Source organism: Cynocephalus volans, chromosome 3 (assembly GCF_027409185.1).
Source record: "Cynocephalus volans isolate mCynVol1 chromosome 3, mCynVol1.pri, whole genome shotgun sequence".
NCBI lineage: Eukaryota > Metazoa > Chordata > Mammalia > Dermoptera > Cynocephalidae > Cynocephalus > Cynocephalus volans.
This window is the reverse complement of record NC_084462.1, coordinates 98,515,446-98,530,415: the sequence shown is the minus strand read 5'-3', so window position 1 is coordinate 98,530,415 and position 14,970 is coordinate 98,515,446. Positions and strand designations below refer to the sequence as shown.

At 38.7% G+C, this 14,970-nt stretch overlaps 1 protein-coding gene across 3 annotated transcripts in view; it reads right to left on the bottom strand.

Annotated features, from left to right (window-relative positions):
• Positions 1–1,521: 1,521 nt before the first annotated feature.
• The window catches only part of RASGRP1 (RAS guanyl releasing protein 1), a 70,811-nt gene continuing 57,362 nt past the window's right edge, over positions 1,522–14,970 (bottom strand). The window contains exons 10-17 of one of the 3 annotated variants that reach the window (XM_063089220.1): positions 14,854–14,934; positions 13,411–13,515; positions 12,420–12,529; positions 11,515–11,659; positions 10,773–10,809; positions 9,839–9,991; positions 5,148–5,533; positions 1,522–1,656 (exon numbers count right to left, since the gene is read on the bottom strand). In XM_063089220.1, coding sequence (XP_062945290.1) covers positions 1,522–1,656; positions 5,148–5,533; positions 9,839–9,991; positions 10,773–10,809; positions 11,515–11,659; positions 12,420–12,529; positions 13,411–13,515; positions 14,854–14,934 — 1,152 coding nt within the window. The remainder of the gene's footprint in view (positions 1,657–5,147; positions 5,534–9,838; positions 9,992–10,772; positions 10,810–11,514; positions 11,660–12,419; positions 12,530–13,410; positions 13,516–14,853; positions 14,935–14,970) is intronic. The other 2 variants (XM_063089222.1, XM_063089223.1) reach the window with 2 other exon arrangements.

The window sequence follows — 14,970 nt, the reverse complement described above, 5'->3', positions numbered from 1 at the left end:
AAATGGGAACTGGTCTTTCATCAAAGAAATTTCTTGAACTAAATCCTCCAAGTAAACAACACTGTATATATTCTTTATATTCTTATGAAGACTTGGTGCTGTTGGCTATAGGTGTGCAACTTTTAATTGTTAAAATTATATTCTTGGCAATTGGTCAACTTGTGTAGGAATTTCAAATCACCCTGGTACCAGACTTGGTAAGTATGCTAAGTCTCCCCAAGAAAGAAAATGATCTTATGAATTTTTTTAGAGAACTAAAAAGAAGCTGACAAAGGAGTTTGTGAATATTTGCCCAGGCAACTAAATGAGCCCATTTATCATTAACCTTCATAATAGAAAACTCATAAGACTGCTACTTGAGATTTTGCCAAACAATTCAGTTTACATTGTGAGCAATTACTTCATCTTGTAACAAACTGAACTTTATATCTGTGAGTTTGTGTAGTTGACTAAAAGTTGTTTAATTCACTTACACATTTTATGAAAGAGGAAATAAAATTCCAAGCCACATGCATGCCTGATATTGTATATACGTATTGTATACATATGTACATGCTGTTAGCTGTTACTTAAGCCACTGATCCAATTAGCTTATTTCTAAATAGTATTAATAGTAAAGACAGTTTAAGCACAAATTCAGTTCAAAAGAGAACTTTAAAAATAGTTTACTTCAAGAAAAAAGATAAAGATGGAACATGAAGAGTTAAACAGACTCTTCAGACTTTTTAAGCCATAAATTCCTAATTCTATCCATTATAGATTACATGAAGAGAAACATTTGCATTATGTGTATTTTAGCTAATCAGCTAGTCATATATGAGATGGTAATAGCTATGTTTCCAGGTATTTAATTTGGTTACTTACTTTATGATGACTATAAGACTACAGCTATGATTTGACCTGCAATTGGATAATGTTATGTTTAATAGGCCTCTAAAACGTTGTGGCTACATCTCTAGGAGTTCACTTCTAGGTAGATAATGCTCATTTGTGTATGAGCATAGTGAGGAAGGAGGGGAAAGAAAATAATTTATTAGATCTGAGGTAGTGAAGTAGGAACTAGATTCACAAAGAATGCTGGGATATAGAAGAAGTAAATCTACTTTTGGAATATGGGTATTTTTCTTTTTTAAGCAAGCTTTGGATGGAAAAAAGTAATCCCTTAGTTCACAGAAAACCTGGGGAAGGAAGCAAATTCATTTTCCAGAGATTTTTAGTTCTAAGTAGTAATCAGCCAGGCAGGCCACTTGATAGCTGCCTTGTCAGGAAACTATGTTTCAGCATACTTTTGGAAGGGGCGGAGGGGGGGGGTTGTGTTTGTGGTATGAATGGCAAAAGTTTTGCATTCTTCAGCTTTCCTCTTTTAGGGTTTAAAAAAAAAGGTAACTGGCTTTTCCTTTTAAGTACTCCTGTAAAAGTCAGTCAGTCTGTCTAAGGTTCCATGGGTCTTTGTGTTAATCAGCTTAGGAAATGAAATCGCCAGTATACTCATCTACAGATTGTGCTTCTCGAGTTTCTGGGCTAAGAACAGTCACCTTGCTCCATTTGAGGTAAGACATGATTGCTTTTTTCAAGCCGTAGGGATTCTATTTTCTTCTGTGCATATTTCAGTTGGATCTTTAGGGCATCATTATCTGCTTTCAGGGTATTTATTTCCTAAAGGGAAAGGAGAATGAGGTATGTCAATAAAGCAGCAGTGAATAGCAAATCAGTTATAAAATCAGGAGTACTATCTATACTTGATTGGCATCTCCTATTCACTGTGGCTGAGAATTAAAAACTATTTTCAAGACAGTTATTTTGTCCTGAATAGAAAATAACAAGTTAAATAACAAATGAGCATGTGTAAACAGCAATTAGTGTTTGTTATCACATCAAAGATAAGAGTGGCTAGCAGGTAGAAAAACCCATTCAGGGCAATAGGTAGATAATGATAAAACCTTCGGATATGGTGGAGCAGATTTTCTTAACTTGGCAGAAACAAATAGTCTGGTCACGTCAGAGAATAAAGACAGTGACTGCGAATTCTGTAATATGAGATGTTATAGTTCATTTAATCTTTTCCTCCCAAATCATTGAAAACTACCCTTTTGATAAAGATAATTTTACCCCACCTCCTAAACTGGGATTTAGTGATCTAATTTGTAGTGATTTATAGAACCAACAGTTGATTCCCAGTCTTCTGATTTTGAGTCTAGTGTTCTCACATCATACGACACTGATTACCCTAAAAGAATATATAGACAATATCTGGGTAGTTTGGGATACACCGGGTTGTTACTTAACCTGAATTACCTAGATAGCTCTCTGCTAACTACTGTATAGTATTGAATACTTGCTCTGTGCCTGGTGCTGTGTTACATGGTAGTAGAATACCTTAACCTTCACTGACTCCCCGAAAATAGGTGGTATATCTTGATTTTATAGAAGCAGAAAATGTTGCCATATAGTATCAGAATGGAAATTTGAACCCAGGTATATCCAACCAGAAGAGACTTTGTTTTTTCTTTTGTCCCATGCTTCAGCATGTTACAAAATACACATACTATGTACATATACACTTAAAATATGTAAAGTTTGTTAGTACTTATATTAACATATATTACGTATTATTTTTAAATACTGATTTGGTTTGACTAGTTACTGTTGAATTACACACAGACAAATCACTAAGGATTTTACTTAGTGGGAAAGTAGGACACATTATTGTTCCTTTAAAATGTATACTGAATTCTGGTCCTAACGTCTATTTGACAAGGTTAAAAGTTAAAGAGAGGCAACTGTGAAGATGGTTAGAGGTTTTACTGGTTCTGGTATTATTACTGGGTAGGAATTATTCTGTGCTTAACTCTTCTGAAATCTTTCTACAAGCCACTTCTCCCAGCATTGCTGAAGCTATGTTGTTCCCTTTTGTAGGCGTGTATAATGTCAAGATTCAAAGCACATCTTAGAGAGAGCATGGAATCCCAGCCCTGTATTTTACAGAGGACCAAACAGGTTGTTGAGTTTAACAGGTGGCATAAGAAACATCTGGGACTGGAAACACAAATTTTTGCCTCCAAGACCAAAGTTCTTTCTAGTCTATCAAATTCATTTTTCAAGATTTCTTTTGTTGTTTTTAAAAGTTGCATTAGGCAGTTTCTACCCCTAAAGAGAAGGATTTGTGCAGTCCACATTTTGTCACCTTCTGTTGACTTGATTCTTAAAGCACATCTTAAAAATACTCTGAGCAAGAGAGCACTTTTCATCCAGAAAATCTGTTGGCTTTTTTTTTTCATACGTCTCTCTTAATATTATGTTCTTTGTTCCAGGCACCAAATCAAGAGTTTCACACAGTATGTAACTTGTTTCTTCAAATGTTTCTCTAATTCAGTTCCTAGGAATCTGACAAGGAAGGTATAACACTGAGACCAATGCAGGGAATTCAGAGGCTCTCGTGGGCAGTTTCACCATGTAGTAGTATATAGAATTATATAAGCAATTCTAGCTAGGTGGATGTTGTTTTTGTGTTTGTACTGATAAGCCTCCAAAAACATGGTGCAAAACCTTGATGTTGTGGGAAAAAGGCAGACATACATTCCTCCTTTAATAAAGTGAATGATAATGTTGAAACAATGTATCCTTGCCTCCCTGTTTCTAAAGTGGCTTAAATTACCTATAATTGTTTAGAAACTACTGTCCCATGATGAAAGGTCTATCTAAGCCAGCCCTCACCATGAGCTGTGTGCTCTATTTTAAACAAAAATTGAATATCTAGACAACTGCCTGTTGTTTCTAGTTGAAGGCCCATCTTCCTCCTTCTGCTCGCGTCTCCTGTTTTCCTATCTTTTTTTAACCTCATGTTTGTGTTTGCTTCTCTCAAATCTTGGCACCATGTTCCTAAACTCTTGTTCTCCTTATCTTGGTAAACTTTCTTTAGTTTTTCCCAGTGCCTCCATGAGGTGCCTGATAATTAGAATATTGTGAGCCTAACATAAAAAAGAAGATCCTGGTGTGACAGTTGTTAACATTTTGTAGATCATGTTGCTTTATATTTCATTCAACTGTGTATTTGCCTGCTACTGTTGATTTAGCTGTTCTAATAAGTGTAGAAGGTCAACACCTTCCCTGATGTGTTAGGAAAGATTCCCCTCATTTGTATTAACAGGAAGTCCTATTTGCTGATGATATCAGCAGTGATACTGGCCAGAGGTGAATTGATGTTGGTAGAGTCTCCTCTAAAAAAAAAATAAAATAAAAAATAAAAAAAATTCACTTGGAAATTTATGTTAATGTCCATCAGCCGTCACTGGAAGTAGAAATAAGTTACTCTTTAGAGGTAATGGGGACGTTTGTGTGTCGTGTCATTTCAGGAGTTCTACACAAATTCTGCTTGCCCTCAAATATTTGTTGAATTGTCTACTCTTCCTTCATACAATCTTAAGAATCCCATCAAAACAACACAAAAATGGGTAACTATGTGAAATGATGGATATGTTTATTTCACTATAGTAGTCATATGTCTCCCATAATGCCATGTTGTATACCTTAAAAATATACAATAATATTTTTAAAAGAAAAAAAAAAAGGGAGGCCTTTCCTGTGGTGAGCTACAATACACTTACCTTTTCTTCACCCCCAACCCTTTTTTTGTTGTTGTTGCACTAAGATCACCTACCGTTTTTAGTAGGATGCCTGGGCAACCATGAAAATCCTAAACTATAACCTCCCAAAGAACAGGCTAACAAAGATCTCTAGGGAAGGAGGATTTAGGCAAGTTTGTTTTAGTTCCATCTAGAAAAGGTGTCTGGAGTCAGCACAGTAAAGCTGACCATTAGAAACTGTGGCTGTTCTCAATGAGCCTACAAAGCTTTGGGCACTGGCACCAGCACTGAAATGGTACCTGTATGGCGATAGAGAGCCCTGTAAATTCTGTTCTATTTGTGTAATGTGAACCAGGGCCCTCAGTGGGCTCATTGTGAGAAAGCTGGAATCCATCCTCCCTCTCTCCCTTTTCTTTTCTTTTCTTTTCTTTTCTTTTTTAACTTTATCCAGCTAGTAATCAACCTGATTTGAACCTTCAGAATCTGCAGTTCACATGCTCTTCTCTCGTTTAGCCCTGCTCCTCTAAGAGAGTCTGTAAAAATGGAAAATGAAAAGAAAAGTACCTGTTCCAGCTCTTGGTAGGTTGGGAGTCTGAGGTGACGGAGCTCCTCCTTTGATTTTATGAGGGATTCTTTATTCTCCCACTTGACAAAAGCCCGCTTTCTGACCAGGACTGGGCTGGGGCATGGAGATGTGGGACTAGGAAGCACATAAAGAGTATCTGGAGCTGTCTTCCTTGGGGAAGACAGCACAAAGGGACCAGAAGGGCCCTCACTGCCAATCCAAGGCAGTGATTCGGTCTGGGTGGCCTTGTGGGCTACAGTTCTCTTCAGCCGAACGGAAATCTTCTGTGAGGACACTCCCATCAGCATGATGGTCCGATCCTTACTCTCCTCACTATGTTCCACAGCCTCCCCATTAGCGAATGTAAAAGGTCCTTCCTCAGGTGCTGTAGGAAGATACATGACATGTTTGTACTCTAGCTTAGGAAAGTGGAGACTCAAGATTGACATGTTAGTTTCAAATGAGGCCTTTCTTATGGTTACTGGAGTTCCATATGTCCAAAGAAGACCCATTTTCAGGTACCCAACTTAGGGGATGAGTGGGAGCTGAAATCCAGGGTCATTGCTGGCCAGGCCACACCCACTGATGTCAGGCTGCATCCACCTGAGGAAAGGGCATCTTCTGTTTGCACAAAGGTTGCCCAGAGAGTTTCTATTTCTGCAGATAAGTTGCAACCCCTGCCTCAATGCTGTAAAGTTTCATAAATTAAAGAGAACAAGATTAACATAAACAGAAATGCTCCATAAATACTTTCTGTGGACCCTGGGATTTGGGAGCTCAGCACTCAAGTCTCAGTCCTGATACAGGTACCCTCCAGCAGCTGGTAGGGAGTCTGTGGGATCCATTTGTCCATTTGTACAATGGGCACAGCCTAACTATGAGAGGAAAGTTTTAGCTTTGTGGAAGTTTGTCTCAAAATGTATTGCCCTTGTTTGATACTGATGGGAAAAGGACAGGTGAGTCATTGTGGTTTTTTTCCTTGAACCACCATTCCTGCCTAGGACCCAGCCTGGTAATGTTAACCATAAGGAGTAATTTCCTGGGAAAGTAGAGTAAGAGTGGATTTATTTGAAGTGGGTAGTAGGCTTTAAAATAAATTGCAGATAATCTAAGTTTACTGTTTTGCAAAGATTTGGTGGTAATTCTGAGCTTTTTGAAAAATAATTAGGTCCCTATATGACATTTACTAATAAATACAGATTTTGGATTCTGTTTATTCTTTCTTTAAATGGGGATTAAAAAAATACTGTCTTCCAGTTTTTGAGGAATGAAATGATTATGTAAGAGAAAGTGCCTTTTGGAAAGTAAACATTTGCATCAAAATGTTATATTTTTTTCCTATTACTCAATTTTCTAGCTAAAATATTGTATTGGTATAGTCAAAATGTCTTTAAAAAACAAACAAATTAGCAATAATCAGCCACAATGTATATTGACAAAATAAAATTAAAAAAAAAAAAACAAAAAAAAACATTCTCTAGCATTTATAATCTGAATCAATAGTTCTAATACTAGAAATCCTGTAAGGATCCTGGTTTAGTTTTTCCCAAAGGGAACATAATTTAAATTAAAATTTAATACTTGTCCAAATAAAGCTCAAAATTGTAATTACATTGTTATTTAAGTACCAGGATATTTGAATTGTTAATGTTTACCCTAAAATAATTACATTTTTGGAGGAGTATTATGCTGGATGATTTTTGCATCTCCATTTTCCAGCTTTGTATAACATACTTATACCTTTTTTACCAAATTATGACTAGTTTCCCAAATTATGACTATAACCCCTTCTATTATTTAGGTCAAATTTCTAGACATACAGGGAGCTTGGGACAGAACTTGGGCACTTTACCTTTATGGGAGCAAGAGGAAGGAGGTAAATAAGAAAAAAGCAACAGAAGGGGGCCCTTAAAATTGCAGGAAGAGTTCTAGGAGACCACAGTGTTATAAAAATAAAGAGAGGTACAAGTTTCAAGAACGTGAAAGTTGATAAATACAAAAAGTTATGGTGATATTGAGAAAGATGATAATGGGCAAAAAATAAATCATTGCAAATTTTGATTCGATGAGCAGGTACCATCCCAGAAAATAATTAATAATAAAGAGATGGAAGCAATTTGAATGGATGATAATGATATCCAATAGTCAATTTTTCCATTATAAACAGACCTTGACTTATAGCAGTTTTACAGCAATTTTTATTTGTTATCCAACCCATTGGTCTGTTTCTTGGTAGGTTCTAAGATAGCCTCAGAAACCCTTCCCTTAATATTTTGGGTCAGGGTTTGGGGGAGATGGGGAGATGACCTGGAGCAGCCCTTTAGGGAGTCCTTTTTGAGGCCCAGATTCACGTTCTTGTCTGCCACCATTTTCCCATGAAAATTTGCATTTTATGTGACAGAATTGTGGTGCCCTAAGGTGATGTATAACTCTTAAATTAGAGAATACATAATATACAGGCCCATTTTTCACAATATTTGTGGTGATTTCTATTGAAAGTTGAACATCAAATCCTTATTTGATTGGCATATTCTTTCTTGGGGGAAAAAAAACTTAGGGCCTTTTTTTAAAAACAAAACATCCCAAAAGTATGAAGTCAGCTTGTGTTTAGATACATAGGATGGAGAAGGATTCAGGAAGATAGAAAATTTGTACTTGGGTAATGTGACAAAATGAATCTGCATTTCTTATATGTAGTAAAGCACTTAAGCTTTGATCTAATTAATCATTATATGCATATAGATATTTACCATTGAACATTAGTGGTAATTTAAATGCAGACTGCATAACACATGAACTTAAAATTTTCTCTAGGTATTTGTTGTAACTATAGTGGCCTTACCACTTTAGGGAGCCTATTTCAAAAGTGTAATAATAATAATAGCATATGGTACCGAATATGTGGTAGGCCCATTTTTATGTGCTTTATATAAATAAACTCATCTGTTCCACACAGTGGGGGTAAAGTCATTAGAACAAAGAACAAGTAGTCTGGCCTATTGTCAGAAATGAACTTTTCCTTTTTGGTTCTAATTAGAAGTCACATGGCTTCTTATACCATATAAAACTGGCACTAACCTAATAAGCATTGGATTTGGGGGACCTATGTGTTCTTTAGGCAGAGAGCCAGGCCAAGTGTAGCACTATGCAGCCTTGTCCCGCCACCAAGCTCTTCACTATAATCATGTCACTGGCCTGCTTTAGTAGCTCCTCATTTCATAATATAGACAGTCCAGTCTGTTCTACCTGGCATTTAAAACTCTCTATACTCCTAATCATTTTTCTTCTTCATCTCTTACCTAAACCTTCACTTCTGCCACAACACCTTATTCACCATCTCAATAGCACTAAAGCTTTTCTGCCCCTTGGCTTTTTGTTCTTGATGTACATCCTGTCTAGAATGCTCACCACCTGTCACCCATGACTTAATTCTGCCCTTTCTAAAAGACTTAGCTGAAGTTCCCCATTCTCCATGAAGCCTTTCCCAACAGCCTGAGTGCAGCACTCTCTCTACTCTGTACTCCTGTCACTGCAACCTATTTGTCTGTTAGCACATAGTCTTGCATTGTCTCTAACTTGCACTGTGTTTTTTATATTATCTTTCCCCCTAAATAGATCTATTCCATGAAGACAGGTGATCCTTTCTGCTTTTTTGCACTTTGGACCTGGGGAGTCTCAAACATACTTAGTTTAAAACCATTTCCTTATTCTGTTATTTGCATTTTGACATGAGTGAATTTGCCAATTTATCTCTCTTATTGAACTTTTTGGCTTAGTCCTAGGATTTTCCTTGTATGATACAGATTTTTAATCTGCAAGCTCCTCTTAAATGGGAGTTTTGCTCCTCCGTTTCGTTTCTGCATTTACCCTTCTTTTTCTAGAATTTTGACAGTTACTTCCACCTGGCCCATCAGAGTCCCTAGTCTAGTACCTGGTCTCAAATTAATGTCTTAGGGCTCCTTTCCTGGAGGAGAATGGGGTATATTACTGACAGTCTCTCAGCCAGTGGATGACTTTGTCTATGGCTAAGTCTGCTTCCTTCTGCTAATCCTAAGATTCAGTTACAGGCTTTTTTCTAGCCTCCTTCCTCAATTTTAAGCAATGAGTCTTCTCTGGTCACCTTTCATGCATAGGTCATCTCTTCCTCTGCAGAAATCAAATTCCCAGCTGCTTCTGCCAGCTACTGGATGTAGAGCCAAGCAGAGCAGAGGTTTTAGCTTCTACTTCTTGCAGCGTGTTTTTATTTCTTTTCTGAGCTTGTTTTTGGATATACCTATGCCTTTTAAATTAATGTTAATCATATACCACATGTTATATGTTATAAATGTTACACACACACACACGCATTCATTTACATGTTTTGGGTTTGGAGCTGGGTATGGTGTGGGATACTTAAGTGTGAATTTGAGGCAACATCTCAGCTTGAATTCACTATCTCCATTTGGTGTAGGTGCTCAGTAAACACCTGCTGTTTTTTTATGCCTAACTTGCACTCTGCTATTCCAGCACCTTTAGGTCTGAGACACAGGCAGGGAGCTGAAATCCAGAACTGTGGGAGGAGTGAGCCCTGGCAACTGAGGTCAAGCTTAACTGAAACTCAGACATACAATCATGAGGTAATCTTTCCTTCCCCAAAGCTTTACTCTTGCCACTTCACTGTCCAAGATGAATGTTCCCCAGGCCTACTTACCATGGAGTAGATCTTTGGCTCCCAGTGAGCAAAGGTTGGACGGTGGCCCCACAGAAGAGCTGTTCTCTATGGGAGCTGCTGGGTTCTTGGCTCGCTTCTTGCACTCAAACACGACCAGATCTTTGCATTGCTTATGGCAGTTCATCCCGCAGTCTGTGGACAAGACACCCTGTTCAAGAAGTCTTTCACTTTCTCCTTAAGGGCTCACAACCAAATTCATGCAGTGCTGTCCTGTCACACATGTCTGTCCTATCTTCTGGAGCTAGGACACCTAACATTTCCAATGAACCTAGTATTCTTCTCCCTCGATAATCCCTGGATCTCACAATCTTGTCATAGTCCTTATCAGTAAGTCTCAGAACCAGAAGCAGCATCCTGTTATTTTGAAAGGGAGAGATGGTGTCCTGGTCATCCCACACATCGTGCCTACTCTAGAGACCCTCTGGAAGCTCCCAGCTGTTAGGTCTTATTCTTTCTTCTTTGCAGTAAATGGTCTCCTCTCCATCACTCCCGAATTTTCCTGTTCACAAGGAAGGACAGTTATGTCCTGAGGTATCTACTGATAAAAGGAAAGCAGCCAAGGGCCTCTGATAATCATTTATCTTCTGTTCCAGAAGTGATTCTGTCCTTCACATTGGGGACCCACGCTTCCATGAGTATATGCGAGTACAGTCTCCTACCAGCCATCCCTATTTCCAGGGCTGAAAGAGGATCATGGAAAGGAAAACTAAATAAGTCATCACCCAGACATTCCTCTTCAGTGTGGTGGCAGTCACTATCAGGGGGTACCCTAGCTAGGGAAGCCAGTTTGGGGATGAGGCTCTGAACTCTGCTGAGAAGTTGTGGAGTGAATGGACAACTACTGTGGTTAGAAAAATGCTTTAGAGGAGAGCCCCTAAGACCAGGGAAAACAACCAACAAAGCTGTGTCTTACCTTTACATCGATATCCTTGTTTGATCACTCCCCAGAGCTATGAGACAAACGAGACAGATGCACCACATCACTCATTTATCTGGTGTGAGGGTACAAGTTGACATTCATTCTTTATTTTCCCTCATTCTACTCTCTAGCTCAAGTGGGAAGGAAACCTCATTAATCTCTCATGTCTTGTTCCTCCTGACCTTAAACTGAAAACAGGAAAAGTTTGTGCTCATTAGAGTCAAATGGTCTTAAGAAGCTCACTACAGTGGCTTTATGACCCAGGTCTTCTCGGGACTCTGAACTGAGAAACAAGTACATAGAGTCTTAGGTGAGGAACCTGGTTTAGGAGGAAACTACTGGTCAGGAGTGGGACAGAGGAGGAGCAGAGCCCTGGTGACCTCTTAAAGGCAGTTCTTTTTGAAAGGAGGAGAAGGGTGTCTTATATTTCTTTTTTCTAACATTTAAAACAGCATGTGACTATAACACATGAAAAGTATATCCCCAGTTTGACATTTCTGTACCATTTATCTCAGGCCTCATATATCAGAGAGGAAGAAACAAATCAGGAAAGACTGAGAGCAGATGAGTGCAAGTAAGAACCACACACTTGAGGACTAGGTTGTTCTAGGTGTTTGCTTGGCTCTGAGCTGGAATAAGTTCATAAGGATTGTGAATTCTAGGCCTGTCTTACTTATTTGAACTGTCCAGTACCCCTCCCCAAGTTCAACACTGAAGTACCCTAAGAACAACTTACAAATCCAGCACAGTTGTCACAGAAAGTGGGTTTTAGGTAGGTGGTCTCTTGGAAGTTGTGAGGAAAGCCCAGGCCCAGCTTGGAGTAGATTGAGCTGGCCCTCATGAAGTAGGCTGTGATCTCATCCCTGCTGATGAGGCCTTCCCTGCCAGCAAATGACAGAGGCAAGGATGTGAGTGGAGGGCAGGAGTAGCAAGGGTGGCTTCTAGCCTTAGAAACTCACCTTTCTTTTCATCCTCAAGGATAATATAAGATATATTACTTGATGATCACTTCCATGACCCCCCTCCTCATAATAAGGATACAGGATAGCATGTAAGAAGTAGGTGAGGCAGCAGTACTCATTTCCACAGAGTTGTTCTTTGGCCAAACTAGCTTTTCCTAACTAATTTGACCATTATCCATAATACTTGAAAAAGAGATGATGCAAAAAATGTGTATAGGGAGGGAAATGCCTTATGCCACAGTTTCTGACTTTAGACAGTACGTAACTGGAACCCACTAACCCTACATTTGGTTTCCTATAGAGAATCAAGATAGAATGTATGTAACCTTGAGAAAAGTAAATATGCAAAGTATTAAAAATATTAGTTGTTTCCCATAATCTCCCTACAAAGCAAGAAGAAAGACTAAACTTTTTCTTATTTATAGTTGACTCTTCCTAAACCAGCAGAGGTATTTAATATTCTGAGGTATTTAAAAATGCATACATATTTGACGGTCTGTAGTAGTCCAAACTAAAGGCAGAGAGAGGTTCACTTGATGATTGCTCTCTTAGCCTCAATATTCATTAAGTGATTGCAACAGCAGTAAATCCAAGTTTACAGATTCTTTAAGTGACACACTCATAAACCAGTTCTCACCAATTGGTTCATAACTGCATAATCCTATACACAAACCCTTACCTGTCTTTGTCCATCACACAGAAGGAAAATGGAAAACTTGCTGCAATCTTTTCAAACTCTTCCTGAGAAATGTATCCATCCTGGTTGTGATCATAGTTCTTGAAGACAGACTGTAATAAAGGAGTTTTTTTGGTGATTACAAAAGAGAAACCAATCATCTCTCCCTTTAGCCAAATGGTAAAGGAGCTAGGGCAGTTGGATAAAAGCCTCTCAATAGCCTGAAGGAGAGGAATGAGGAAACACATTCCTTGAGCTGTGGCACAGATTTGGCAGGTCACATCCCAGGCCTTTGCTGGTACCAGCATCTAGAGGGTGGCCAGTTGCTTTCAATTGCATTAGCATACCAATTATGCCTTCACCCTGGCTACTGTGTACTCCTAGTTCACCACACAGAAGGATGTTCAACCTCCACTTTGTCCTTCTTTCCTCACTCAGCTCAGATTGCACTTTCTGTAAAAAGCCGCTGTGAACAGCCCAGTTGGAAGTGCTCTCTCCCCACCCTTAATCCTCTGCTTCTCCTCATTCTGTTCTTAGCTTTCTGCTGTCACATGCGAATGGCCCTCAAGGATAAATGCATAAGTATGAAAGTATATACCTCCTTCTCAGCAGTTAGGCAGAGAATCGAATCAAGCAGTGCCACAACATTCAATTTTAGATTCTCCTTATTACCCTTACTATACACAAACCTGTCCCAATACCTCTCTGCCGTCAAGTCAACTGACAGTCTTTAAACATATGCTCTCTTGCTAGGTCTTCAAGAGGAGGCACACCTGCCCCCATAGGAGGCCAAAGTGAGTTGGCAAAATGTAACTTCTGAACTGTTACAACCAAAATATCAGAAGCAAGTGGTTCCCTGCGCTCACAAAGGAATAAGTTTCAAGTGTCTCACTTTTGTGTTTCTGCTGTTGTGCGCCCCTCTCCCTTCTCTCCACATACAAAACTAAGCCAGACAGTGCCTTGCTTTTGTCTACTGCAACACAGCTGTACTTACATCCACCATCCTCTGGACATGTTTGCTAATGGTCTTTGGGTCAGGTTTTGGAGATACTCCGGAGGCCCAGTCCACTACTACTGGTGGTTTTGAAGGTGTTAGTGGCTAAAATGAAACATTCAGAGAAATCTCCATAACTATAATGCCATACTATAACCTACTGCTCTTTCCTTTCCCACTACCATATGGTTGCTTTAATGAGCAACCCTTGACTATGTGCAGTGTGCAAAGAGCAGAGAGCCCACATATAATTGAAATATGTAATAATAATCTTGGCTAACACAGGGTTGTGTAGTTCACAGTTTCAAAAGTGCTCTGCATATACATTATCTCCAAATACAGATATCTTAAAATTCTCAATTTGCTTGAATTTTAATTCCCTCTCCATTGAACCTTTTGTCAGAGCTATCAACAAAGTAAAGTGGATCATTTAAATTTCCTCTCTATTGTCTAGTTACTTTTTAGTAGAGATGTGAATAAGGAAAAAACTAGTTAAAAGGAAGACACAGAAGAAAAAAATCAGAAGCTGGATAATCTGAGATGGAATCCATTCCTAAATATTTGAAACTTAGATCAAATTAAAATCTCTTCCAAAAACAAGAGAAGTTACCCTTTCCATTGAAATGCCTCTAACAGCCTTTAAATTGGAACTTACCAAATATTTTCAGTGAACATCTTTCATTACAATAGGAAGCTAGAACTTGATCTTTCTGTATAGAGGCAATGACATTTAGCTACCAGAACAGATAAGCAGGGTTTCTTAAGTGCAGTCAACTCTCTTCCCTTGAGTACCACTTGTTTGGGGGTTGGGAAACTTTCTCGAAGACTGAAAAGATTTTCCTTGTCTGTAGTAGAGGCAGGGCCAGATAATTTGTGAAGTTCCTATTGTATGCAGTGCCAGGACTGTGTGCTGTTTTGAGGACTTCTCAACATAACCCAGTAGACCGCTCTTTCTGACCCAGAACATTACAGGATAATGCAGCCTTTCTTTTTATCTACTAAGCTGGAAATCTTCAGAAATTTAGCTTCTTATTATTATGCATATTGCTCTCATTATTATCAATGAATCAGAAAATAAAAACTTATGTGGGGACACTTTTTAATAGGGGGGATGTCACTCGAGTCCACAATACTACCTCACTTCTATAATTTATAAAGCATTGATTGATTCCACCACTCCTTTGACACTCTCATGGCATATAGTTATTTATTGTTCACACATTAGTCTTATCCCTTCAACTATATTGCAAGATCTTTATGGACAAGAACTATTCCTTACACAACTGTTGAAAACCTTTCTCTGTTTCTTGCACAAGGCTGGGCACATAGTAAAAACATGTTATATGCTTACTAAACTGACCCGAAGTCTGCTCCTTAAGATGAATGAACTTGAGCAGCTTGTAAAATACCTGTTACACACAAGGCTTAATATGAAAAACTCACTGGAGCTCTGTGATTCCTTGGTTCCCGGGCATAGGAAAGCTCATAGATTTCATCTTCAGTGTAGTAGAGATCCAGGGATAACTACAGATCAAAGCAGAACAGTATTAATTGCTAGGA